This window comes from Monodelphis domestica, chromosome 3 (genome assembly GCF_027887165.1).
Source record: "Monodelphis domestica isolate mMonDom1 chromosome 3, mMonDom1.pri, whole genome shotgun sequence".
NCBI lineage: Eukaryota > Metazoa > Chordata > Mammalia > Didelphimorphia > Didelphidae > Monodelphis > Monodelphis domestica.
Window position 1 is genome coordinate 373,397,246 of NC_077229.1, and position 24,013 is coordinate 373,421,258.

The 24,013-nt window shown below is 38.2% G+C and overlaps 1 protein-coding gene across 2 annotated transcripts in view; it reads left to right on the forward strand.

Annotated features, from left to right (window-relative positions):
- The window catches only part of MYO10 (myosin X), a 242,268-nt gene that overhangs the window by 182,362 nt on the left and 35,893 nt on the right, over positions 1–24,013 (forward strand). For both annotated transcript variants that reach the window (XM_056824276.1, XM_056824277.1), the window contains exons 20-25: positions 12,143–12,267; positions 12,367–12,481; positions 18,518–18,624; positions 19,489–19,698; positions 20,355–20,400; positions 22,236–23,114. In XM_056824276.1, the coding sequence (XP_056680254.1) occupies positions 12,143–12,267; positions 12,367–12,481; positions 18,518–18,624; positions 19,489–19,698; positions 20,355–20,400; positions 22,236–23,114 (1,482 nt within the window). The remainder of the gene's footprint in view (positions 1–12,142; positions 12,268–12,366; positions 12,482–18,517; positions 18,625–19,488; positions 19,699–20,354; positions 20,401–22,235; positions 23,115–24,013) is intronic.

Genomic DNA, 24,013 nt, shown 5'->3' on the forward strand with positions numbered 1-24,013 from the left:
TCTTTTTACTTGCAGCATGTTGTTGTTAACTCTTTACAATTTTATAATAAAAAAAAAAATATATGTGCCAGAGATGATCTTTGATTCAAGATTCTACAGTAGCTATTAGTAACCATATAGGTGTTTTGATTTATAATTCATAAGTCCCTACGTTAATAATATCAATAAGCTATACTAATGCTTCCCATGTATTATAGAGGTTTATAAGCAACCATTATGTTCTGGACATTGGTGATAAAAAAGACAAAAACAAAACAATCCATCCTCTCCGGGAACTTACATTTTATTGAAGGAGACAAACATACCTGGTCCGTGGCTAACAAATATGCTATGTTTAGAATTGTCATTAAGTCATCTGTGACTTCAAAATCATACAGAACTCCTAATGTGAAAAGGTAGACTTAGTAGATCAGAGGATTATAAAGATTACAAATAGAGAAGGGACCTCAAGGGTCATTCAGTCCAACATTCTTATTTATAGATGAGGACCCAGCATAGAGAGATCAGTGATTTGCACAGGGTCATATAACTAGTAAGTAGGAGAAGCAGATGCGAACTGAGACCTTCTTGAGTCTGAGTACAGTGTTCTATATAGAGGATAGAAAAGTACCTCAGAGTATTAGTAACATAATCATTCAGCCTTCACTTGAAAATGTCATTGTTGGTGGATCTGGGTTCAAAGATGGTCTTGAATGCTCCTTAGCTGTGTGACCCTAGGCAAGTCACTTTAATCCAACTGGCTAGCTCTTGTGTCTTAGAACTTATCCTAAGGTAAGGGTTTGGGAGGGAAAAAATTATCATTTGGGGGAAATCTAAATACTTTCTGAGACACAAGTGATATTGCCTTTGAACTATTCGATGAAGAGCTTTTCCTTCATAGCAAACCAAAGTTGGCCTTGTTAATGCTTTGAGAGCAAACAAAAGAAGTTTAATTCTTGTTCAAAGGGATGATCCTTTAAATTCCCAAAGAAAGTTGTGTGTCCTGCACTACGCTTCCTCTCATGCACCCCTGCCAAGTCTTCTTTAGGCTTAACAGTCTCAGTTTCATCAAAAGATTTTCATATGACATGGTCTTGAACCTGCTCCCCATATTGGCATGCTCTGCCTTCTCAGGGTGTTCCCTAAAACATGATGCCCAGAATCAAACAAAGTGATGTTGCTCCCCCGTACTAGATGCATCTTTCTCTTAAGTCTACCCAAGACTGCATTTCCTTTTTTGGTGACTGTATCACACTGTTGACTGGGTCTGCATTCTTTTTTTTTTTTAATTAAATAGTTTAGAATATTTTTCCATGGTTACATGATTCATATTCTTTCCCTCCCTTTCTTTCTTCCTCCCCCCAGGAGCCAACGTGCAATTCCACTGGGTTATGCGTCTATCATTGTTCAAAATCTATTTCCGTATTATTACTATTTGCAATAGAGTGATCATTTAAAGTAAGCATCCCCAATCATATCCCCATTGAACTGTGTGATCAAGCAGTTGTTTTTCCTCTGTGTTTCTACTCCCACAGTTCTTTCTCTGGATGTGGATAGTGCTCTTTCTCATAATGGGGATACATTCTGATAAACTCCTAGATCCCCTTTTATAAAAATGTGGTATAGCTACACTTCCCCCATCCTGATTTTAGAATTCATAAAATACTATTGCTTTATAGAACTTTAGAGGTCTTAACCTTTTATTTTATAGATGACTTTAGAGTAGAAGCAGGTAAATGAGTTTCCTCAAATCACAGTTGTTTAAGAACAGAGCCAAGATGAGAACCCTGAATTTATAAGGGGTAAATTGCCCCTTCCCACGCCATGTCACCTCATAACATACTACTTTATTCCATCAGTTCATTATAGGTGATGCAGTTAATATTCATAATAGCACACATTTCTATGAGCTTTTAAAGTAGATGGTATATTTTACATACATTTCCATTTGAAACTCTCTACATCCCTATGAGGTAAGTGCTGTCCTATTTTATAGATGAGAAACTGAGCCCAAGAGAAGCCAAGTAACTGATCTGAGACAGAATTTCAACAGGTTCCTTCCTGAGCCCACATTCTATCCACCAGTTAATTATAATTACAGAATAGGCACATAACATTTAAAGCTATTCAAAATGTCACCTGGTAATGCCAATTGACAAATTGACAGAAAACCCCAAAGAATGTCTTCCCAATATTCTTCCCTATTGAGAAATAGGAAATAAGTAAAAAACGTCTATTTTGTGGAGTTGAATATTTAATAGATTTCTATTTAGGTAATTGCTGATCCACTGTTAAAAAAAGTAGACCTGACACCCCACTTATGGTGTCCTTTAGCATCTGTAGTGTTGTAAGGAAATACCTAGGGCTCCTTATTCTGTTCAACTGTTAAGATGACTGAATTTCTACATTTTGATTCAGGAGTAGAATTCCTGATCTTTGTTGGCCTGGGAAATTTAACATCACTAGACTTAAAAATACACTCTCTAAACTGTGAGAACAGTGTAAGCATTCATAACAATCAGAGCTTTTTCTCAGTCTATATCCTCAACTTGTCTATAGTATTTGAACCTGTCGGTCATTTTTTCCCTTCTTGAAAAATCTCTGTTCTCTTAATTTGTGTGACAAGGAACTTTGGTTCTTTTCTCTTCCCCAAGACTATTCCTTATATCCATGTTTCACTGGTCATTCACTCATCCATATAAATTCATGGGTCAATATGAAAGGGAGAGTTAGGCTTTTTTTCCTTTATAAATATTTATTCTTTTCCATGAAATACGTAGAAATCCATCTTCAAATTGCAATGAATAGGCCAAGAGCATGTCATTTAATGTCCCTAAGTGTCCTCATGTAAAATGCAGTTGGACTAGGATACCCCTTCCCCCTCTAAATCCTGTGAATCAGAGACCAAGGACTGAGAATTTTATTGCTGGCAGGATTGGCAGAGATGATTAGTTTAATCCCTTCCCTTTTTAACATGAGTAAATTGAGTATAGAAAAGGTTGTAACTTGTCCTGAGTTATATGCCAAATGAATGGTACCTATTAACCAACTACTCCTCATTTCACAACATTTTCATTTTTTTTTCTTTGATGGATGACTATTTTTGGCTAGACTTAAATATGCACATGGTACAGGAGAAAGAGCACTGGGCTGAAATTTAGAAATGAGAGGTAGTAGGGATGCCATCGTATCCATGGGCCTCATTAGTAGCCCAGCTCTGATATGTACTTGTATGACGTTGGGACAATCATTTCCCCTCTCTCAGCTCAGCTTTCTTCATTCTAAAAGAAGAGATTTGGATTTTTATGGCCTCAAAGGTCCTTTATAGCTCTAAATCTCGAATTTTCTGACCCACTCTAAGGTTCTACCCAGGTCTAGATATATTCACATCATGTGAATAATGAGTTCTTCTGTGTCACTAATTAGCTATGTTACGTTTGGAAAGTGAGGCCTCCGTTTTTATGTAATCAACTGAGGGAAATTGAATGCCCTTTGTAGAAGTTTTAGGAAAAGAATGGCTAGATTTTGTTTTAGGTTAGACTCAGTATATGCTAGAGGGGTCCCCAAACTTTTTACACAGAGGGCCAGTTCACTGTCCCTCAGACTGTTGGAGGGCTGAACTATAAAAAAAAACAAACAATGAACAAATCTGTATACGGCTGTCTGGGATAGCGGAGGCTGCAGCACTGGCTGTGATGGGTCTGTCACACCTTGCACAGGCCCATCACTGCCACCTCTATACCGGGCAGCAGTATACACAGTGCGGAATCCCCTCCCCCAGATCTTCCATTGTGCAGCCACATAATCCTTTGAGCTGCACCTCGTTCTCATTCAGTTACTCTCAGAACAAGGCGCCACACAAAGGATGATGTCACCGGAAGTAGTACTGTCTGTGTGCAACGCCTCACTTTGAGGCACCACCACATACAGTGCTCCTCTCACTGACCACCCATGAAAGTGGTGCCCCTTCTGGAAGTGTGGTGGGGGCCAGATACATGGCCTCAGGGGGCCACATGTGGCCTGCAGGCCATAGTTTGGGGACCCCTGTGCCAGACCATCTGTAAAGTCCAGAAAGTAATTCATTCTAGTCAGAATTTCATTCATTCCAGTTTGCCTATTTTGTGTAAATAGTTATTTTTTTAATTGCCTCATCTCCCAAGTTTTAGCAGATGAGTCACCAACAAGGGTTCCTGGGCTTCAGTTCGTCTCTTCTTCATGCTGACATTTATATGGTGCCCTAAGGCTTGCAAAGCATCTTACACGTTTTGTTTTTTTTTGCATTCTATCCTCCCAATTCCTTTCTGTGTTGGGTGGTATTATTCCTACTTTACAGGAAAGGAACTAAGGATGAGAAAATTTAAATGTCTTTTCCTAATATCATACAACCATTAAGCATCTGCAATCAGGTTTTCCTTACTTGTAAGTCCAGCAATCTTTTCACTGCAATTCCCCCCAAAAATGCTAGTCAGTCTTAAAACAGAGGGATATAGTCTAAATATCTGGGGACAAATCATGTGGCGATGATTCCTTTTATTAAGGTATTTTTTTCTACAAGCATGAGATGGGATAAGCAGAGGTTTTGATCTTCATTTTATATGCCAGTGTTCCCTTAGTCCCATGCCTCTTTAGGGCAAAAGCCTGTACTTGCTCCTGGGGTTTGAGTTTAACCAGTTACATAACTATTTTGTAGCATCTGGTTGGGGACGTGCAAGGAATAGCTGTCTAATGACAGAGGTAGCTTATCATATTGTTCTGCTTCTACTATTACCACCATCACCACCTAGCATTTCATAGTACTTTATATTTTACAAAGTGCTTTACAATTATTGTCTTATTTTTTCCCTCACAACAATTCCATGGAAGTAGATGCTTCTCAGTATCTCTGTTTTACAGTCAGAAACTGAGGCAGACAGACAGAGACAGAGGCCAGATTTGAACTTGGGTCTTACTGACTTCAGGTCCAGTCACTACATATGTAGATCAAAGCTTCCCAGTATAAGATCCTTAAGTGCAGAGACCATCTCTGATGCCCCCAAACACCAAATGGCCATGTAGGTAATAGGTACTTTGTAAAAGCTCATTGGATAGGCTAGTTGAGATTTCCTTTTGTAATTAATGTAATTGCCCCTTTAGGGATTTGAATTTGGTGGATATATGTTTACTATTAGTACTATTTTATCATCTAAGGTTCCTTTTATGAATATGTAATTTCCTTTCTTATCTCTTTTAATGGGTCCAGTTTTCACTTTTACTTTGTCTGAGATCATAATGACTAACTCCAATTTTTTTACTTTAGCTTAAGCATAATGGATTTTTCTCTATTAACATGTGTTAGAGGAATTTCTTGTAGGTAGCATATTGTGGGAACATTAAACTTCCACTCTCAGAATTAGATAAATCAAAGCAAAAGATAAATAAGACAGAAGTTAAGGAGGTGAGTAGAATTTTAGAAAAGTAAGACTTAATTGACATCTGGATAAAACTTGTACAGTCCAAGCATGTATAAACCTTGATTATCTTTTACCTAAAATTATATTTTACTCTAAAATATAACCAGGGTTTATACATACTTTGACTGCTACAAAACTAGATGGAAATAAAAAAGAATATACCTTTTTCTCAGCAGTACATGGCACCTTCACAACAATTGTTCATATGATAAAACATGAAAGCATCACAACCAAATACAGAAAAGTAATACTTAAGGGACAATTTACATCTTTAAATGCTTCACCATCAATACAACATTGAAAGAGAAGACTGTGAATTAGGTATGCAACTGGAAAAGGAACACGTTAAAAACCCTATATTAAAATCCTGAAAATAAAAGAGAAAATTAATAAAATCGAAAGAAAAACATTGAATTAATAAATAAGACTAGAAATTGATTTCATGGAAAACATTCCATGTCTCTTTAGTTAAGAAAAGGCCTTCTTGCAGACAGGATGCCATATGAACAATAGCATACTCAAAATGCCTTATATTAACTTAGTTCAACATAGAGCCAGACTCCATTAAGTGCTAAAGATACTAAATAAATAAATAAATAAAAAGGACAGTTATTGCCTTCAAGGGACTTCAATTCAATTAAAAGGCAGACAAAAGTGTGTGCATATAAGTACGTAGGCAATATATACAAAATAATTATGAAGTTATTTTGATGGGATAAAGTCCTAGTAACTAAAGGAATCAAGACTTTTAATGTAGAAGATGGTTTTGAAAAAAAATTAGAGATGAAGACGTACTAAGAGTGTCATGTGTTGCATGTATTATATAATATATGAAAGAGGATAGTGACTGTAAAAAGGCCATTTTGGTTGATTTATGTATAGAATGCACAGAGAAGAATATATATATTCCCAGGTTGGGAAGGACTTTAAATGCCAAATAGAGGATTTTATATTTGATCTTGGCCCTTGAGTTTACTGGGGAGTAAAAAAAACTTTTTTCCCTCCCATTCCCAAATCCTTCCCTCTACCAAAGTTTCCTATTTCTGCCAAAAGCACCATGATCTTATCACTCTTTCCAGTATTTCTTCAGTATTTTTCTCAAACTCCTGACTATTCCTTCTCCCTTATATCCAGCCAGTTGCCAAATCTCATCTTCTCCACCTTCACAACAAACACCATCTGATTTCCTTACAACCCCCCCCCCCCCCATCTATCATCCTATATACAGAAGCCTAAGTGATTCCCCATAAGCAAAGATCTGTCTGTATGTCTTCCCTACTCAGCTCACTTCAGTCACTTATTTGGTTGTTCACTTGTATCTGGTGCTTCATGCTCCATTTGGGGATTTTCTTGGCAAAGATACTGAAATGGTTTGACATTTCCTTCTTAAGCTCATTTTACAAGAGGGAAGAAATTAAGGGAAACAAGGTTAAATGACTTGCCCAGGGTCACCTACTTCATATTCCCTTGGGGTTAAACTACAATCCTCAGTTCAAGTTTTCATGCCCTCGGCCTTGGACATGGGTTCTTTTCTATTTCTCACTGAAAACACTACCTGTCTTTGTGTTGGCCATCTCCTGTGCCTAAAATACACTCCTTCCACCTCAGAGTCCCTTTCTAAGTAGCAACTCTAGGCAAATGGAATTAAGTCACTTACCCAGAATCACAGCCAAGATGTATGTGAGACCAGATTTGAACCCAAGTCATCCTTACTCCTGGCCTAGCACTCTATCCACTGTGCCACGTACCTTCTCTTTCCTTTAAGCCTGCAATTCTCAAACTTTTTAGTCCTAGGACCCCTTTAAATAATAAAATAAATTATGATTTTTTAAAATCAAGGACCACAGAGTATTATATATTTATATCTTTGCATATTAGAAATTAAAACAAAATATTTATTACGTTTTTAAAATATTTATTAATCCATTTAAAATAATAATAATATACCTATTACATGTTTAAATAATATTTTTGTTAAAAATAATAACTACTTTCCAAGACCAGAATTTAGTGAGAAGACAGACAGCATTGTAAATATTTTTGTAAATATTTTTGTAAATATTTTTAATGACTGACTTCACTGGATTTTCATGTCTGCTTCTATATTCAGTCAATATTCACATTTCAAATTATGATATATTATTTTTGGTTGAAGTGTAGGCAGATATTGCAAAAGAGAGGAATATTTTAATAGGAAAATGCCTTCTTAATAGGAAGGAAGGAAATAAACATTTATTTATATATGTATATTAACCAATTACATGTAATAACAAATTTCCTTAGTTATATAATCAAGCTCCTCTTCCCCCTCCCTTCCCTTCCCCCTCCTGGTGCTGGCAGGTAGTTTTATCTGGGTTATACATGTAGTATTATACAAAACATTTGCAGGCTAATATTTTTTAAGCATCTATCAGTAAAGCATTTTGCTAAACACTATACAAATATTATCTCGTTTGACCCTCATAGCAACCTGGGGAGATAAGTGTTGCTATCATCATTCTTATTTTACAAATAAGGAAACTGAAGTGAATAGTGAGTTAAGTGACTTACCCAGGGCCAAATGACTAATAAGAATCTGTGGCTGGATTTTAACTCCAATCTTCCACAAGCCAGGCCAAGTGCTCTCTCTTGAACCTGTTCAATTCAATAAACATTTATTAAGCACCTTCTACATGCCAGGCTGACTGTCTGCTAAGCAATGCAAAAAAAGGCAAAAGACATTCCTTGACTTCACAGAGCTTAAAATCTATGGGAGAGACAACATGCAAACAAAAATATACACTAAGTTGCATACAAGATTAATAGGAAATAATTAAAAGGGGTAGGATTTTGGAATTAAGAGTTTAGGGAAGGCTTTTAAGAGAAGGTAGACTTTTAGTTGGAATTTAAGAGAAGCCCTCTAGCTGCTTTCATACTGATGAAACTAGATTTCTAAAACTCCTTGAAAGAGCCTAGGGACCCTCAGGATCACTCTTGCATTCAGGGAAGCACCATCTTGTGCAGGAAGACCTTCCTGGTTCTTCCAACTGCTGGTGCCCTTCCCGCCAAACCACCTTGAATTGAAGTGTCTGTATGTCGCTGTACTCATTCCCTTTCTTTTGGGCCATCCATCCACCATTTTTATTTCTTCTCTCCTCCCCCCATCCATCAGGCATCAGACTCTGCGCCTGTATCTCCAGGACTTACCCAGTAGGCAGTTAATGAGTGCTTGTGGAGTGAGTGTTTGCTCGGCCTTTTGGGGGGTTAGAAGGATGCTTCCTCCCTGCCTCCCTTGGAGTCATGTGACTTTCCTCCTCTCTTCCCTGTCTCTTCCACCAGTGACACAAGCCCCCTCGTGCTCCTTGTCTGGGGTCCTGGGACGGTGTGTTCTGTGAGCGCAGGGTGCCCTCCTCGCTGGCCTGATTATTCTGGCCAGTGCTTTGAAGGTCAAGAAAATGACACAGCCTCCTTAGTGAGCGGGCTCCTCCGATAATGTTTAATAACTGCCCTGACGCAGCGGAGGCCAGGGCCAGGGCAACTCCCTTGGAGATGCCCGATGGTTCTTCTGCTAGAGCCAAGGGGAGGAAATTGTAGCCACTGGAAGCAGTTTCTGAGCAGCTTAAGAAGGAAACCTTTTTTTCTTAATGAAACTTTGTTTTAAAGGACTTAGGGAAGATGAGTCTTAGAAACTGGTGTCCTTGGAATAAATTCTTTTTTTGTTTGTTTAATAAATTTGAAGGATTGTGAAAGGATGGATTTGGGGAAGAGCTGAGGGAGTGTTGGCAGGAAACAAAAGTATTATTCCATACTAAAGTTTAGTTTCTCAGTCATAGTTAAATCCACTCCCCCTCCCTTCCCACCCCCTTCAGTATGAAACATAAAAGGTGCATGTAGCGGTTCTTTTTGCTAAATGGAGTGTTTCTTACTCTTCTATGCTTCATGATGGATCTTGAAAAGTGACAGGGACTCATGAAAAGCCTTTAATGAATTCCTCTGAATTTTTGAGGGGATATATCTATACCAAAATTTCAAAGTATGCACTAAGGAATGTAGATGCACCCTTTTCATTTAAATAATTTAATTCTAAGTAAAATTTTAATTTAAATCGTTCTCAGAATTTGCATCTGGTTCATAGAAGTGAAAAAGTGGTATGGATGATGCATATCGTTCCATTTTACTTTTAATATTTATAAAGCATAGTGCCAATGGGTTAGCCACTGAAAATTGCCTTGAATCTCACCTTCATTAGTAAGAAAAATACTTTTTAGACCCGTGCCACCTTATCAAGCCTTGAAAATTGGGGCTGGTTTGCCATTAATGACTGTGAGCTTCATACACATTTTTGGAGTCTGCCTGGTGGTGAAAAGGAAAGCCCTCGTGACTTGAAATTCATAATAGGGAACAAGCCCAAGAAGGCATAAATCAACAGCGAAGGTTATTTGTTATATACCCTTGAAACTTGAAGCAGTGACTATAGCCTGACCCCAGGAGAATAAGCAACCCCCCCTGCACCCATCCCCCCAGAAACCCAACCCATTTGTCCCCATCCCAAACTCCAGGTTTCCTCCCTGCTGGAGGCTTTTCTCTGCATGAAACTCCTGTTCTGAAAAAACGAGTTACCAGCCAAGACCAAGCACAGTTGAGAAGTTTTGAAAGGCCAAGTGCCTTTAAGTTGCTTCTTGTTCTGTCTCCAACTGCGTTTTCTTTCAACGTTAAGTTCACTGGGAGGAAAAGGGAAAAAAAAAGTTGAGGCCAGAAGGAACACTGCTGTTAGAAATTCGGTGTTTCTGCCATGATTGTAACGTGCCTTGTCCACTGTGCCCCTCGGCTGGCAGACCGACCCACTCCCCACTCCTCCGGCTAAATCATTGTGAAAAGGGCCAGAAACCCAATCTCAATGGGAGATTGCAAGTAGCAAAAGTGTTTGGTGGAGGAACCTCCTTGCCCTGTTCCCTCTCTCCTGTATCAAATCCTACAACCACACCACACTAATTATCCCCAGAATGGGAGGGGTTGCCATGGTGACTGAGCACTTTTTAAAGCACAGGAATGGTGTTCATTATTGTTCAGTGTCTTTAGCCCTGGGGAAAAGGTCAGTGTGTGGCTGTTGTTTTCCATATGCATTTTGGCCAGAGAGCCAAACAGAAGGTTCTGGCTACTACCTAGGAAGAAGGGACGATGGTAAGTGTTTCTGAGCTTTATGGATGAAGTTGGTGAGAGTAGTTTGTTTTAGTTTGTTTTTATGGCTCTGGAGCCAAGTAATCACTGAACTCCTTTTGACTGTTAAACAAGGAAAAGTAGAAGGAGAGAAAAGAGAAAATGAGGGTGGGGGTGTGCTTTTGTTTTTGTTTTTTTTTTCTGGTATGAGTCAGATGTAGAAGCTTTGAAAGCATATACTTTACCCTAAAGAATTTGAGTATCAGATTGGTTGTCTTTACTTTGGGGAGGTTTATTTGAATTTAGAATCAAGAAATGTATGATCCTGATCTATACTTTCTCCTTCAAGTCAGTCTTAGGAACTGTTCTCTTCATAGATAAATAATTTTTATTTCAGTAAAAAGCCAATATCATAAATGACTTTCTGGTCAGATTTAATTTTCTAGCAAAAGCTTTAGAATTGTCCAATCATTTAAACATTTGGTAGTAATCTTCTAAACGCGAGATCTAATTATTTGTGATTTGATGTGTGAGATTTGGTTTCACAAAATAAAGATTTTTTTAAAAATCTACGAAGGTCTATTTGGATTCTAAAGTTATAATGATAATAATTTTGTGTCTAGTTTTTCTCTTCATTGAGCTTATTTTAAAACATTAAAACATTTAAAGCCTATTTAAAACATTAAGAGTAAAACTGTGGAGCCAGGATTATTTACATGGATCCTGCAGAAGAGCTCACTACTCCTGTTAAAATGGTCTTGACTAGAGTCAGTATCTCACCCGTCTGTGTTTGTTGTTGTTTTTGCAAGACAATGAACTCCTCTTTGAAATGTAACATTCTATTGGTTTTATTATTTATTTGTTTTTTATTGTCTTTGGAAGACTGGTTTGCATAAATAGTTTTAAGGCTGGCTTTGTGTTGACTGGCAAACAACCTAGACATATTTTCTCTCTTGGAAAAGCTTCTTCTCTATTTTTCACTTTTAAAACTTTGGGTGTCTATCTGGCAGTCCTCTTTATAGAGTTAACTAAGATGGCAAGATACCAATGAAATGAAAAGGAAAGGCTGATTAAACAAATGAAAACCTAATACACTGTAAATGTGTCACTTCTAGTGTGCTTCATGCTGAAGAAAACTTGCTATTTGGTCAGAATTTAGTGATGTGTGTTAGTAACTGGAGAACTGAGAGAGGGAATTTTATGTCTTTTGGCTTCATTTCTTGTGCCTTTAATTAAATAAACAAGTTACTTTCTTCTCATGCTCCCTGTATAGATAACTATAATTAACTTGAGATTAATGGGTAGGTTAGTTACCCAGCTGAAAATTGAGAAATACTCCACTGTCCTTTTTTTTCCACTTTCTGGCCTCCCCACTGGACACTGCTGTGACTGGGCACTCAAAAACAGATGACCCCAGTGGGCCACAGTTTCTTTGTCTGTGGTGACAAGATTAATATTAGGTTGCAGGTACAAAAAAGTGATGGCCTGATAGCTGTCTGAGGTTTCTTGAGGGAAAATGCCTTGTAAAATATTCTAAGGGTGTCAACCTTATTTAAAGTTGATTCATTTCTCTTTAGATGCCAGATCAGTTTGATCAAGCACTTGTGCTTAACCAGCTGAAATATTCTGGGATGCTGGAGACTGTGAGAATAAGAAAAGCTGGGTTTCCTGTCCGCAGGCCTTTTCAGGATTTTTGTAAAAGGTAAGGAAGGGTTCTACACTGTACCCTATCATTTACTAGGGGTTTTGCAGATTAGGATGTTGTGGGAAGTTCAACTAACTAACATGAGTTATGCCTCAGGTATAAAGTACTGATGAGAAATCTGACTCTTCCTGAAGATGTCAAAGGAAAATGCACTGTCCTGCTTCACCACTATGATGACACTAACAGCGAATGGCAGCTGGGAAAGACCAAGGTAAGATTTATTTGGTGTTCAAAGCACTTCTATAGTGATGTCACTTTCACAGCCTCAAAATAGGTGTTATTAGTTAAAATTAATGAGCACTTTAGCATTCTTTTCTCCAAATCATGCTCTTAAGCTCCATGAGAATGGCATTGTGTCTTATCTAACTAATCTATCTATTTCTCCCCCCCAACCCCCACCCACCCAACAAAGAGTATTCTGCCCACGAAAGTACTTATTAATGGTTATTGAATTGGATGTTTTCATCAAACACAATTTTTAATCTGCTTTTTGCATATGTAATTTCTCAAGAATTCAGACCTTGGGGCTGCTAGGTGACTCAGTGGATAGAGAGGGGAGGTCCTGGATTCAATCTGGCCTCCAGACACTTCCTAGCTGTGTGACCCTGGGCAACATCACTTAATCCCAATTGCTTAGCCCTTATTGCTCTTCTGCCTTGGAACCAATACTTAGTATTGATTCTAAAATGGAAGGTAAGGGTTTTTTTTTTTTTAAAGAATTTTATTTTGCTATTCATTTCTGTATTTATAAACTGAGTACTCTGTATGCTGGAGGAATATTAGCAAAGCAACGATTCCTGGTGTCAGCTTTGAAAAACAGAACCATTAAACAGACAGAAAGAACAAGCCTCTAATCAGGACAAAAGACAGTGCTCTAGATTCGGCCCACCATGTACTTAATACCACACCGAGCCAAAGTTCTGGGAAAGCACACTGCCAAAGATGATTTTCTGGGGAGCAATAGAACTTGAGGTCTTAAATACCTTCGGGGGAATTAAGGACAGAAAGCCTACACTGCTGGTTACTAGCAGACTTGGGAAAGAGGCTGGAGCCAGAGGCTGGGAGAAACTTCTAAGATAAAAAGGTACTTAAGATTTGATTATGTCTCCTAATTCTACCTAAACTGAGATCATTAGGTACTTTAAGGTTTATTGTTCAATCTGAGACTAGGCCTTCCCTTAAGGCAATTTCCCTAGGGACAGGGGCAAACTTGGGGGTTCCAAAAACATGTTGGCACTGGTATTTAGGCAAATTTAGGCAAATTCAGTTGATTTTCGAATGGGGTCCCTTTGGAAGCTTATTCATTAACTATAAAAGTAAAGGTCCTAAACTGAGAGTTAAATGAAGCCTTTCCACTACTCATTTTGTCTCATAGGATAAACAGCCAATAAAAATCATATTTATTAAAGTCTTGATGTGCCCTGGAAACAATTATGGGTAAACTAAGAATTAATTGTTTCATATCTACTGAAAAGTTGAACGATAGCATCAGAATATTTAGATACTATGAGGATACCTCAGTTAGTGAATACTGAATTGAAATTAGTTCATAATGAAGTCTAATTATTAAATGACTCATTGTGCAGAGCAGTCTTGGCAGGGTCACACAACTGAAGAACGTTGTTTCTGATGCACCGGGTATATGTGGTGTCGTTTCGCAAGGTAGAATTTGCCCACAGCAGCTGAATATAAACTGGGCCAACCCCCAGAGGATTTGAAGTTGTAAGAGTTTGTCTTGAGCACCTTTGAGTTCCTTGTTCTTTTCCATTCTTCCCCAACCGCCATCCCAACAGCAGCCCTCAGATACCCTATCTTTTCTTCTCTCCAGCCTTCTCCCGGCTATCAGAACAAGAAAAGATGAGATATGGAATATTTAAACTATAATGTTTTGTTTGTAACAAAAACAAACTAGTCACCGTCCTCGAGGAGTTTGAATCTTAGTGAGAGAAACAAGTACAAACATATACAAGATATTGTCAACTTGGGAAAACACAGAACTATTGAAGTGTCAGATAAAGCAAAGTCTTTAATCAGGAAAGAGATAGGTCCAGTCACTGAGCCAGGCGCCGACATACTGCACAGAGCTAAAGCCTGGGACTGGGAGGACAGTGTCTCTGGGAGAATGCACCTGAGAGCTGATTCTCCAAAGAAACAATAGGACATGGGGATCAGGGCTTTCTGGACATAGTGGCCAGGTGTGAGCAGGCTTGGGAAGGAGGCTGTAGCCAGAGGCGGGGGTATCCCAGAGGGGTCTACTTGCCCTGGATACTAAAAGGAGGGCTCCTGCACTAGTGTTTGGTCTTCCATGGGGGAAACTTCTGAGACTAAAAGGGTGCTTAACATTGATTAGGTCTGCTAGCCTCACCTGGGCTGAGATCAAGTTTTGTTTTGTTTTTTTTTAAACGCTACAATAGGATGAGATTTTTTTATTTTTTATTTTTTAAACATTATTTTATTTGGTCATTTTCATACATTATTCATTGGAAACAGAGATGGGATCAAGTATTTTAAGGTCAGCCTGACATGGGTCTGTCTGGGACCACCGTTGGGCTGAGTTCTCTGGGGATGGGGCAAAATTGGAGTCTTCAGATTTCAAGTTGACAATATATAGAAATCAAACACAAGGTAAATCCAGATCTTCTTTCTTCTAGCTTCAGTATATTTTCTCTTTTTCCAGTCTGTTCCCTTATAACTCTTCATATGCTTCAAATTTAGTGGTAATATGTTCTCATTGTGTCAAATAAGAACTCATCTGAATGAATGAGGGCACGAATATGTGCTTAATATACTTGAAGAGAATCTCCTTAGCTATAATAGACGTGAAGAGATTGGCTAGCAATAACGTGCTAAATAATTCAAACTGGGAGTAATAAAAAGACAGAAATGACTAACTTTGATTATTACTGGTACCTAAATGAGTTCCCAGATTACTTTTTCAGAGAGAAATATTACATCTTTAGTTTGGCTGAGACAAGTCATCAATGGAAAGCCTTTATTAATCATCTATACAAAATACTTTGTTGGGTCACAGTCCTTGTTCAGCCCTGAGAACTTATCAACTCCTTATAGAGAGAAGACGGAGGCAAGTATTAATAGCTTCGTAGAGATTATACAGATTAAGAAATTGAGACTAAGAAACAAGTGATGGGAAACATTAAAAATGATCATTCCCAGGATTCAAGATTAACTTTGATTTCACTTTATTAGGAAGTTTTTGATCACATTAAATATAAATATCCTTCTGCAACTTTCATCTGTTCCTCCTAGTTCTTCCCTCTTGAGAAACAAGTAAAATCAATCTAAGTCTAAACACAACTATCTGGTCCCACAAAAGTCTCCTCCAGTTCCAACACTACCATTTTCTTCAAATAATCCTCATATTGTATAGTCTCTTCATTCTAATCACCCTCTTCTGGTTGTGTTCCAGCGTCTCCATTTTTTCCCTAAAGCTTGTCATTTCTTATCCAGAGATATTCCGTATTTGGTCTGACAAAAGCTGAGGATAATTAGGGTAGTTTGGGGGGTTGTCTTTTAATACAGCAGTTTGATAGTTATCTTTTCATATAGCTTGTAGTCCATCAATTTATTTTTATCAAGTCTAGTCTTATTAAATTTGGTCCACAATTATAGTCTATTGAATTCTTTTTGGATCATAGTGATTATTTAACCAAAGTCTCAATCTTTCAACATCTTCCATTCTCAGTTAACCCCTTGTTTTGAGCACAAGTCAAGATCCATACTTCCCTGTGCTTTAAGATTTCCATAGAATTATCTAGTTTTAGAGTTGAAAGAGGCTTTACAGATATTGTAATCATGTACTTAAAATTTTTTTAACTTGTATTTGTTTTCTTATCTTCTAGAAATATATACCTAAATACTTTAATATAGTGGAAAGAGAACTGGGTAATCAGAAAACCTGGATTTTAATTCTGGTTCTGCTGTTCTTATTCTATGTATTACCTTGAGGAAGTCACTTCTTCCTTTCTGAGCCTCGGTTTATTCAATTATAAAATAAGGGAATGGCATTCTCCTAGATCCCTTCTAGTTCTATATCCTTTGACTTATATTGCTTCAGAATGCTTGGCTCCCATTCTCTTGGGGAATAAGCATTCTATTATCCCAGTTTGAGACACTGCTTTGGAAATGTCTAGTGTAACAACTTCCAGTGCTCTATGAAAATCCCATCAGGCTCTATATAGTTCACTTAACTAAAGTTTAAGTCTTAATAGATAAAACTTCATTTCATTTTGTGCAATTTTCAGTATTCTCTTTTTTAAAGGGATTTTTGTTTTATTTTTACTAAAGAAGAAATTTTAAAATGATAAACCCATTGGAATCAGAACCAAGACAATACCAAATGTAATTTGTGGCTATTAATGGGAATGATACATTTTCCTCTGCAGATTTTTCATTCCTTGTTTTCAATTCTGACTTTCAAGTCTATATATGGCAATTATACTCTTCTCTAATAACCCTCAGGACAAACAAGGTAAAAACAATTTTTTACAGTCTTTTTATACTAAAAAAACAACAACAACTACTTTTAAATCAGAAAGAAGTACAGAGGAGTTTGTTCTGATAATGAATGAATACTACTTAAAGGGAAATTGGCTGGCTAGATTGTTATCTGCATGCTTAACAAAGCTGAAGCTTACTTGTTGTGCATGCTTATATTTGTAATTATGTCCTATTGAAAGAATGTACTTTATTGAGTTTCTTTTAAACAATTTTCAGAACAAAGAGCCAGTGGAGGAGAGCAGGCCCAAACTTTCAGGAGTTGGGCAGGACTTGGGAATTCTACCTCCCCTGAAAAGTATATTGACCAAGTTCACATACTGTTACATTTTTATTAAATTTGTTTTTTGGTTTCTAACTTTGACGTAATGACCACCTATTTGGTCTATAACATAATAAAACATTTATTTATTGTACTTATATTTTTGTCATAAATAAATATATCCTAGATATTTAATCCTTGTTTGTATGAAATGAAATAACTTTCATATGTCAGAACATTAAAAGCTCCTACAATATGCTGCAATGTTTTTAGAGTTTCAGGAGAAAATTTAGAGAAGCTGGCACCTGATGTGATTTTTTATATTTATATTATTTTCCCAAAAATTGTTGAAATCAGTGGAAAAGTGTGCCTTAAAGTCTAGTACATCATTGTATGACTCAGGGGAGTCACTAAAGTTAAGATCATGTGTGAGGAAATGTAGAATTCAGCCAAAGGTTTTTTTAATAGGTTAAAAATTATTTCATAAGTCAAAATGCAAGGATATATTTCTCCCATTTTTTGGAGAGACATTTAAGACCTCTTAAGTATGTCTTAGTTCTGAAAAAATCAAGTGGAAAATGACATTCCTGTACAACCATAATGTTTGTACTTCTTTTTTAAAGTAAAATTTACCCCAGACTACTCAAGATGCTGAAACTCTTTTGCTAATTAAAGGTTGTTATTTTTTATTTGGCAAGTAAGCATAATACCTGTTATGGATGGAGGGGTTATATTCTTGTTTTCAAGGAGAAAGCAATATACTTAGAAGTTTTCTTTAGCAGTCTTCTCAGTAAGTATGATGTACCAAAAATGTCTCCTTTATTTTAATCACTTATCAGGAATTCACAAATCTCTTTGCCCTTCACTCTAAAAATCTTATTTTCTAAGTTTAAATTCTTTTTTTGAAAACCCATACTGTCTGCCTTAGAATCAATACTATGTATTGGTTCCAAGGCAGAAGAGTGGTAAAGGCTAAGCAATGGTAGTTAAGTGACTTGCCCAAGGTCAAACGGCTAGGAAGGGTCTGAGGCCAGATTTGAACCCAGGAACTCTGGTGTCTGGGCCTGGCTCTCCATCCGCTGAGCTACCCAGCTGCCCCCAGCTTAAATTTTTAATATAAAATCATTCTATGAATGTATGTTTCCAGAATAACAGATACAATGAACTGGAATAGCCATAATCCTTAATGAACAGACCAACATGAAAATTGGCAGACCAAAGTAACATTTGGTGAGATGTCTTCAGTGAGAAAATCATTTTGGAATTCATTATTGTTTCACTTTTTTTAATGTGCTTTTTCTTTTGTTTCTAAGAATTCTGAAATTTCATATTCTATATGTGGGCCTCAGACAAGTCATTCCATTCTCCACAGGATCTGCTCTCTGATTGTGAATTATTCCTTGAATGGTTAAACCTGTTTTCTGGCCGTTGGGTCTTTGAGAGGTCCTGATGTGCATTTTCTTTGTGCAGGTCTTTCTTCGCGAGTCCTTGGAACAGAAATTAGAGAAACAACGGGAAGAGGAGGTCTTCCGGGCAGCCATGGTGATCCGTGCTCATGTCCTTGGCTACCTGGCCCGGTGTGTAATCTGTTAAACCAAAATACACATGAAGGGCATTTCCTGCTTTGGTACAACATTATTGAATAATCTGAGATTGTGTGAATTCGTTTTAAAATTACTTTGGAACTCTGGGAATAGCTGAGCAAAGTGAAGTTTGTTCTTGGCTCCCATCTCCCACCCTGACCCCCAGTTACTCCTCTTAATATTATAATAAGTCCTGTGTCATCTCTGTCTTGACAAAAAAGAAGGGAAAAGCCCCCGTCACTGATATTGAAGAGTAAAATGACATTAGGTGACTACTGAACTGACATTAGGTGACTGCTGAAATGTTTTCATTTGCTTACCTAGTTTCATGCATTATGGATTAGAGTCTTCTAGTACAGCCCATCTGTTTACTTTTGTATTTTCTCAGTAACTCTATAGAGGCCTGTTCAGGAGTAGTTTGCATAATGAGGCCATTTCTTTTCATGTGTATATTAGCTCTTTGCACATATACAGAACAATATGTCACATAAAACACCAGGAATTCCTTTTTCTATAGGACAAAGCTCTCCTGCTGTGGTCATTTCTTTTATTAAAGCAGGAGATACATCAGATCTCCTTTTCATTTCTAAGAGTATCTTCTTATCTGGACCATAAAAAATGTGGCTCTTGGTGGTGTGCATTTATTTTGTCAAGATAATGCTAGTTTCCTCATGTAAATGGACCTTGTGCTCTAGGTAGGAGTGGAGAGCATCAGCATAATGGAAGAATTGTTACAAAGCTAGGTGCTTCTTCTGTTCTTTTGCTGCCCTGAAATAATAATGCAAACCATTCTCAAGGTAGTCTCAGTTTCCATGACTCATCTGACCCTCTTTACCATCGTGCTTGTTCTTCCTTCAGGAAGCAGTACAGAAAGGTCCTTTATCACATTGTCATCATACAAAAGAACTACAGAGCCTTCCTCATGAGGAGAAGATTCTTGGGCCTCAAGAAAGCTGCTGTAGTACTCCAGAAACAACTGAGAGGCCAGATTGCCCGGAGAGTTTATAGACAGATGCTGGAAGAGAAGCGGAATCAAGAGGAGAAAAGGAAAAAGGAGGAGCAAGAAAGGTGCTGTATGCTCCAGTACTGTCATTTCATTAAAAATTATATTTTAGACTTTATTTTGAATATCCTTTAGCAAGTATTCACCATCAATATTTCAGATCTTTCATTTTTGTTTTTATTTAAAATTTTTATGGAAATGAACTCAAGTTCTATAATTTCCTCCAAATAGAGTAGTCCTGATAGAGGGAGCTTCCCCTGCCCCTGCTGGGAGCAGTCAATAACTTATAGTCATAGAATGCTGCTGGAAGATCACAGATAGCATGAGTGAAATGCAAGACTTGAGCACAGGTGTTCCCTGACTTCAAAATTAACCTTACATTTCCTCTACAATGTTTCTTGTTCTTATTTGTAGGTAGAATAAATATTTTTTTTTCCTTTTTTTTTCAGTTTAAACTAGGTAAAAATATAATTAGGAACTATTTTACAAAATAAATTTAAAAATATAATAAAAGATAGATAATAAAGCTAAGCCAATATGCAACCCTTAGGGATCCTATGTAGAGATTTAATGTCCTCTGTTTATATTTTAAGAGAGAAGCTATAAACTTCGTTCTTTTAAAGTTTTGCCTATAACTAGCAAATTACTACTAGAAAATAAGTATCTCTTCATAAGGTGCTATATTTTGTTATTTTCACATTCTTTTTCTTAACTTTAACAGAGAAAGAGAAAGGAAGAAACAAGAAGCTGAGCTTCTTGCCCAGAAGGTAAAGAATGCTTTGATAACTTGGCTTCCCTTCATGTCCTTTTTTCTTTTCATTCTCAACTAGCCCATTGAATTGTTTTAAAATGTAACTTGTCCAAAACTGGGATCATTATTATTCTCCAAGTCACTCATCTCCTGACTTCTCTATTTTTTGTTTTTGGGACCTTCATTATTCCCACATCCCTTAGATTTGAAATGCTAGAGTCACCTTCTACATTTCTTCTACCATAAAAATTTATTTCCAAATACTTTTGATTCTACCTCAGCTACATATCTTCCTTCTCCTGTGATCTGAGTTAAGGCCCTCATTACCTAGACTGTTTCAATAATCTCTCCCTAACCTTGTCTCCAGTCTGCCCTTTGCACTAGCATTGGATTTTTCTTCCTGAAACACGTCTTTTAACACATTGTATCCCAGAAATCTTCAGTAACTCTCCATTGCTTATTTTATAAAATATGGACGATTTAGCTTCGCATTCAAGACAGTATGCAGTCAGAATGGACAAGTCACTGTTCTTCTATTTCATACTACCTTTGTTAGTCCCTTCTTTTTATAGTCCTTATAATACCCCCCACATAATTCCCCCTACCTCTTCTTCTCTTCCTCTTTGGATATACCTTCAAGAATATATTATGTAGTCAGTAAGCATTTATTAAGAATCTGCTGAGTGCTAAACCCTATGCTTAGGGCTAGCCATTCAAAGAAAAGCAGACATAGCTGGTCCTTGGGGACTTCAGAATCTAAAGGGAGGGACGACATACAAACAACTAGACAGAAGCTGCACGCAGAATAACTAAGGAGTCATCAACAGAGGAAGGCGCTAGAGGGAATGATTAGAAAGGCTTCCTGTAGCAGGTGGGATGCTATTTGAGACTTAAAGGAAGTCAGAAATGCCAGGAAATGGAGATGAAGAAGGAGAACCTTCTAAGCATGAAGGACAGCCAGTAAAAATGTCTTGGAGACAAGAGATGGCGCGTATTGTTCGAGGCCAGATTGAAGAGTATGCAGTGGGAGGGTATAAGATAGAAGACTGGAAAAGTGGGAGAAAGGGGCAGGTTTTGAAGGTCTCTTGAGCAGGTCAGATAGGTAGATGGGGTCAGATCTGGGCTTTAGAAAAATCCCTTTGCAAGAACAGCTAGGTAGCTCAGTGGATAGAGCCAGGCCCCCGCTAGACCAGAGTGGTGGCCGTGTCAGAAGAAAAGGGAAACTTAGTTAAGAGATGTATTGAGAGAACCAAAGATCAAATGATCAGGTCTTGGTGGCTGATTGGAAAATGATGGGGTGGGGGGCTGGATGAGAGAGGGAGGTGTCAAAGATGAGTAGATTTTAGGAGATTGCAGTACTAGTGCTGCCCTTGAGAATCATTCAGGGATGTCAGTTCACCAAACACTTACAAAGCCCCGCCCTGACCACCACCAGGCAGAAATGACCTCCCCTTCCCCAAGTCTTCTGCATGCTTGCATTATTACTATTTGTTTATTTGTCATATAGTCCTGCTGGACTGTAAGCATTTTGGAAAGAGGGATTGCCTCCTGAGAGCTTGTTTAGAGTGGGATCTTTACTGGTGGGTGTTGTATTGAGATGCTCCTTGGAATTGAAATCTACAAGTAGAAACGGATGAATTCCATAAAAAATGTTGTGAGGATTTCCTACTCCTTACATGAGGGGGTCTTTTACTAGGAAAAACTTTGGACAATTGAGTTTCTCATTATGAATTTAAATTCCACAGAGCAATGGAACTTTTCAGTTTAGATCTTGTCTGCAGCTGATCCACCGTGATGGCACATCAGCACAGGTGTGTCGTGAAACATGATGATTTGCATTTCTCCAAACAGGCTGAAGAAGCAAGGCGGCTTGCAGAACTGGAAGCCCTTCAGAAGGAAGAAGCGCTGAAATGGGAAATAGAAAAGCAGAAGGAAAACAAGCAAGTGGAAGAGATCTTACGCCTGGAAAAGGAGATTGAAGACCTGCAACGCGTGAAGGAGCAGCAGGAGCTATCCCTGACGGAGGCTTCCCTGCAAAGACTGCAGCAGCTCCGGGACCAGGAGCTCCGAAGGCTCGAGGACGAAGCCTGCCGAGCGGCCCAGGAGTTCCTGGAATCCCTCAATTTTGATGAGATTGACGAGTGTGTTAGAAATATCGAGAGGTCCCTCTCTGTGGGCAGTAGCTTTCCTCCTGAGCTCAGTGAACTGGCTAGTAATGCCTGTGGGGAAAAACCCAATTTCAACTTCAGCCAGCCTTACCCCGAGGAGGAGGTCGACGAGGGTTTCGAGGCTGATGACGATGCCTTTAAGGATTCACCCAACCCAAGCGAGCACGGCCATTCCGATCAGAGGACGAGCGGCATTCGGACGAGTGACGACTCCTCGGAGGAGGATCCCTACATGAATGACACGGTGGTTCCCACCAGCCCCAGCGCCGACAGCACCGTGCTGCTGACGCCTTCTGTCCAGGACTCCGTTAGCTTGCAGAACTCGTCCAGTGGCGAGTCCACCTACTGCATGCCCCAGAACTCCGGGGACCTTATCTCCCCAGACGGCGACTATGACTACGACCAGGACGATTACGAAGATGGGGCTATCACTTCGGGCAGCAGCGTGACCTTCTCCAACTCTCACAGCAGTAGCCAGTGGTCCCCCGACTATCGCTGTTCAGTGGGGACGTACAATAGCTCCGGAGCCTACCGCTTTAGTTCTGAAGGAGCACAGTCCTCGGTGAGTCCATGCTGTTGTTTTTGTAACTACCCAGGCCAGTTTGGAAATGTCCACTGTCTCGATCTCTTTAGATCAAATAATACAAAATGTACAAAGGTTCTGATTCCATTATGTACCTAACAATAACAAGATCTTGAAGCCTTTAATTTTCAAAAAGGATTTTCATTAGCAAATAGAAACCTTTGCTATGCCCTCTGTATGGAGCTGCAAACACACCCAGAATTGAATTTTGCCTGAAGCCTAATAAAACTGGCAAGTGTTTACTTGGGGCTTGAGCAATGTTAACTGTGGCTTTTGCACTAGGTTAGGAAATGAGACACCTTCACCCAACACCAGAATTGCCAAAGGCACACTGGGAAAAGTTTGGAAAAGTTGCTTCACATGTCACTCACTCAATAGAATATTATTTCTAATACTGGTAAAAAGACAAGGAATGGGCTGTAACTACTTTGATTTTATTGTTTTGTCCATTTTTTCTTAATTAGATTAATTAATTATATATAGTTGACCTTGCTTCCTCCAGTTCTCATCTTATGCTCCATTTCATGTATTAAGTTCCTCCTGCATTTAGTTGTATCTCAAATATATTTCTCTTAAATAAATATGTATTTAAATGATTTTGCATGGTATCTCAAGATACATTAACTTTTAAATAATTTAATTACCATTTATCCTTCAAACAGCAAGGATTTATTATTTTAGACTTCCTCCAGGTTATGTGAAGTTGATTTGTCCATTCTAGAAGAGTTCAGCAGATGTTGACATGCATTTAACCTTATTATAAACAGCTCTCCCTCCTTTATGTCTAAACTTTGATAACTGTCATTTTGTACTTTAAAAAAGTGATTGGTCTCTGCATGATTCATACTATCATAATTTATTCTATCACTGCATACTTT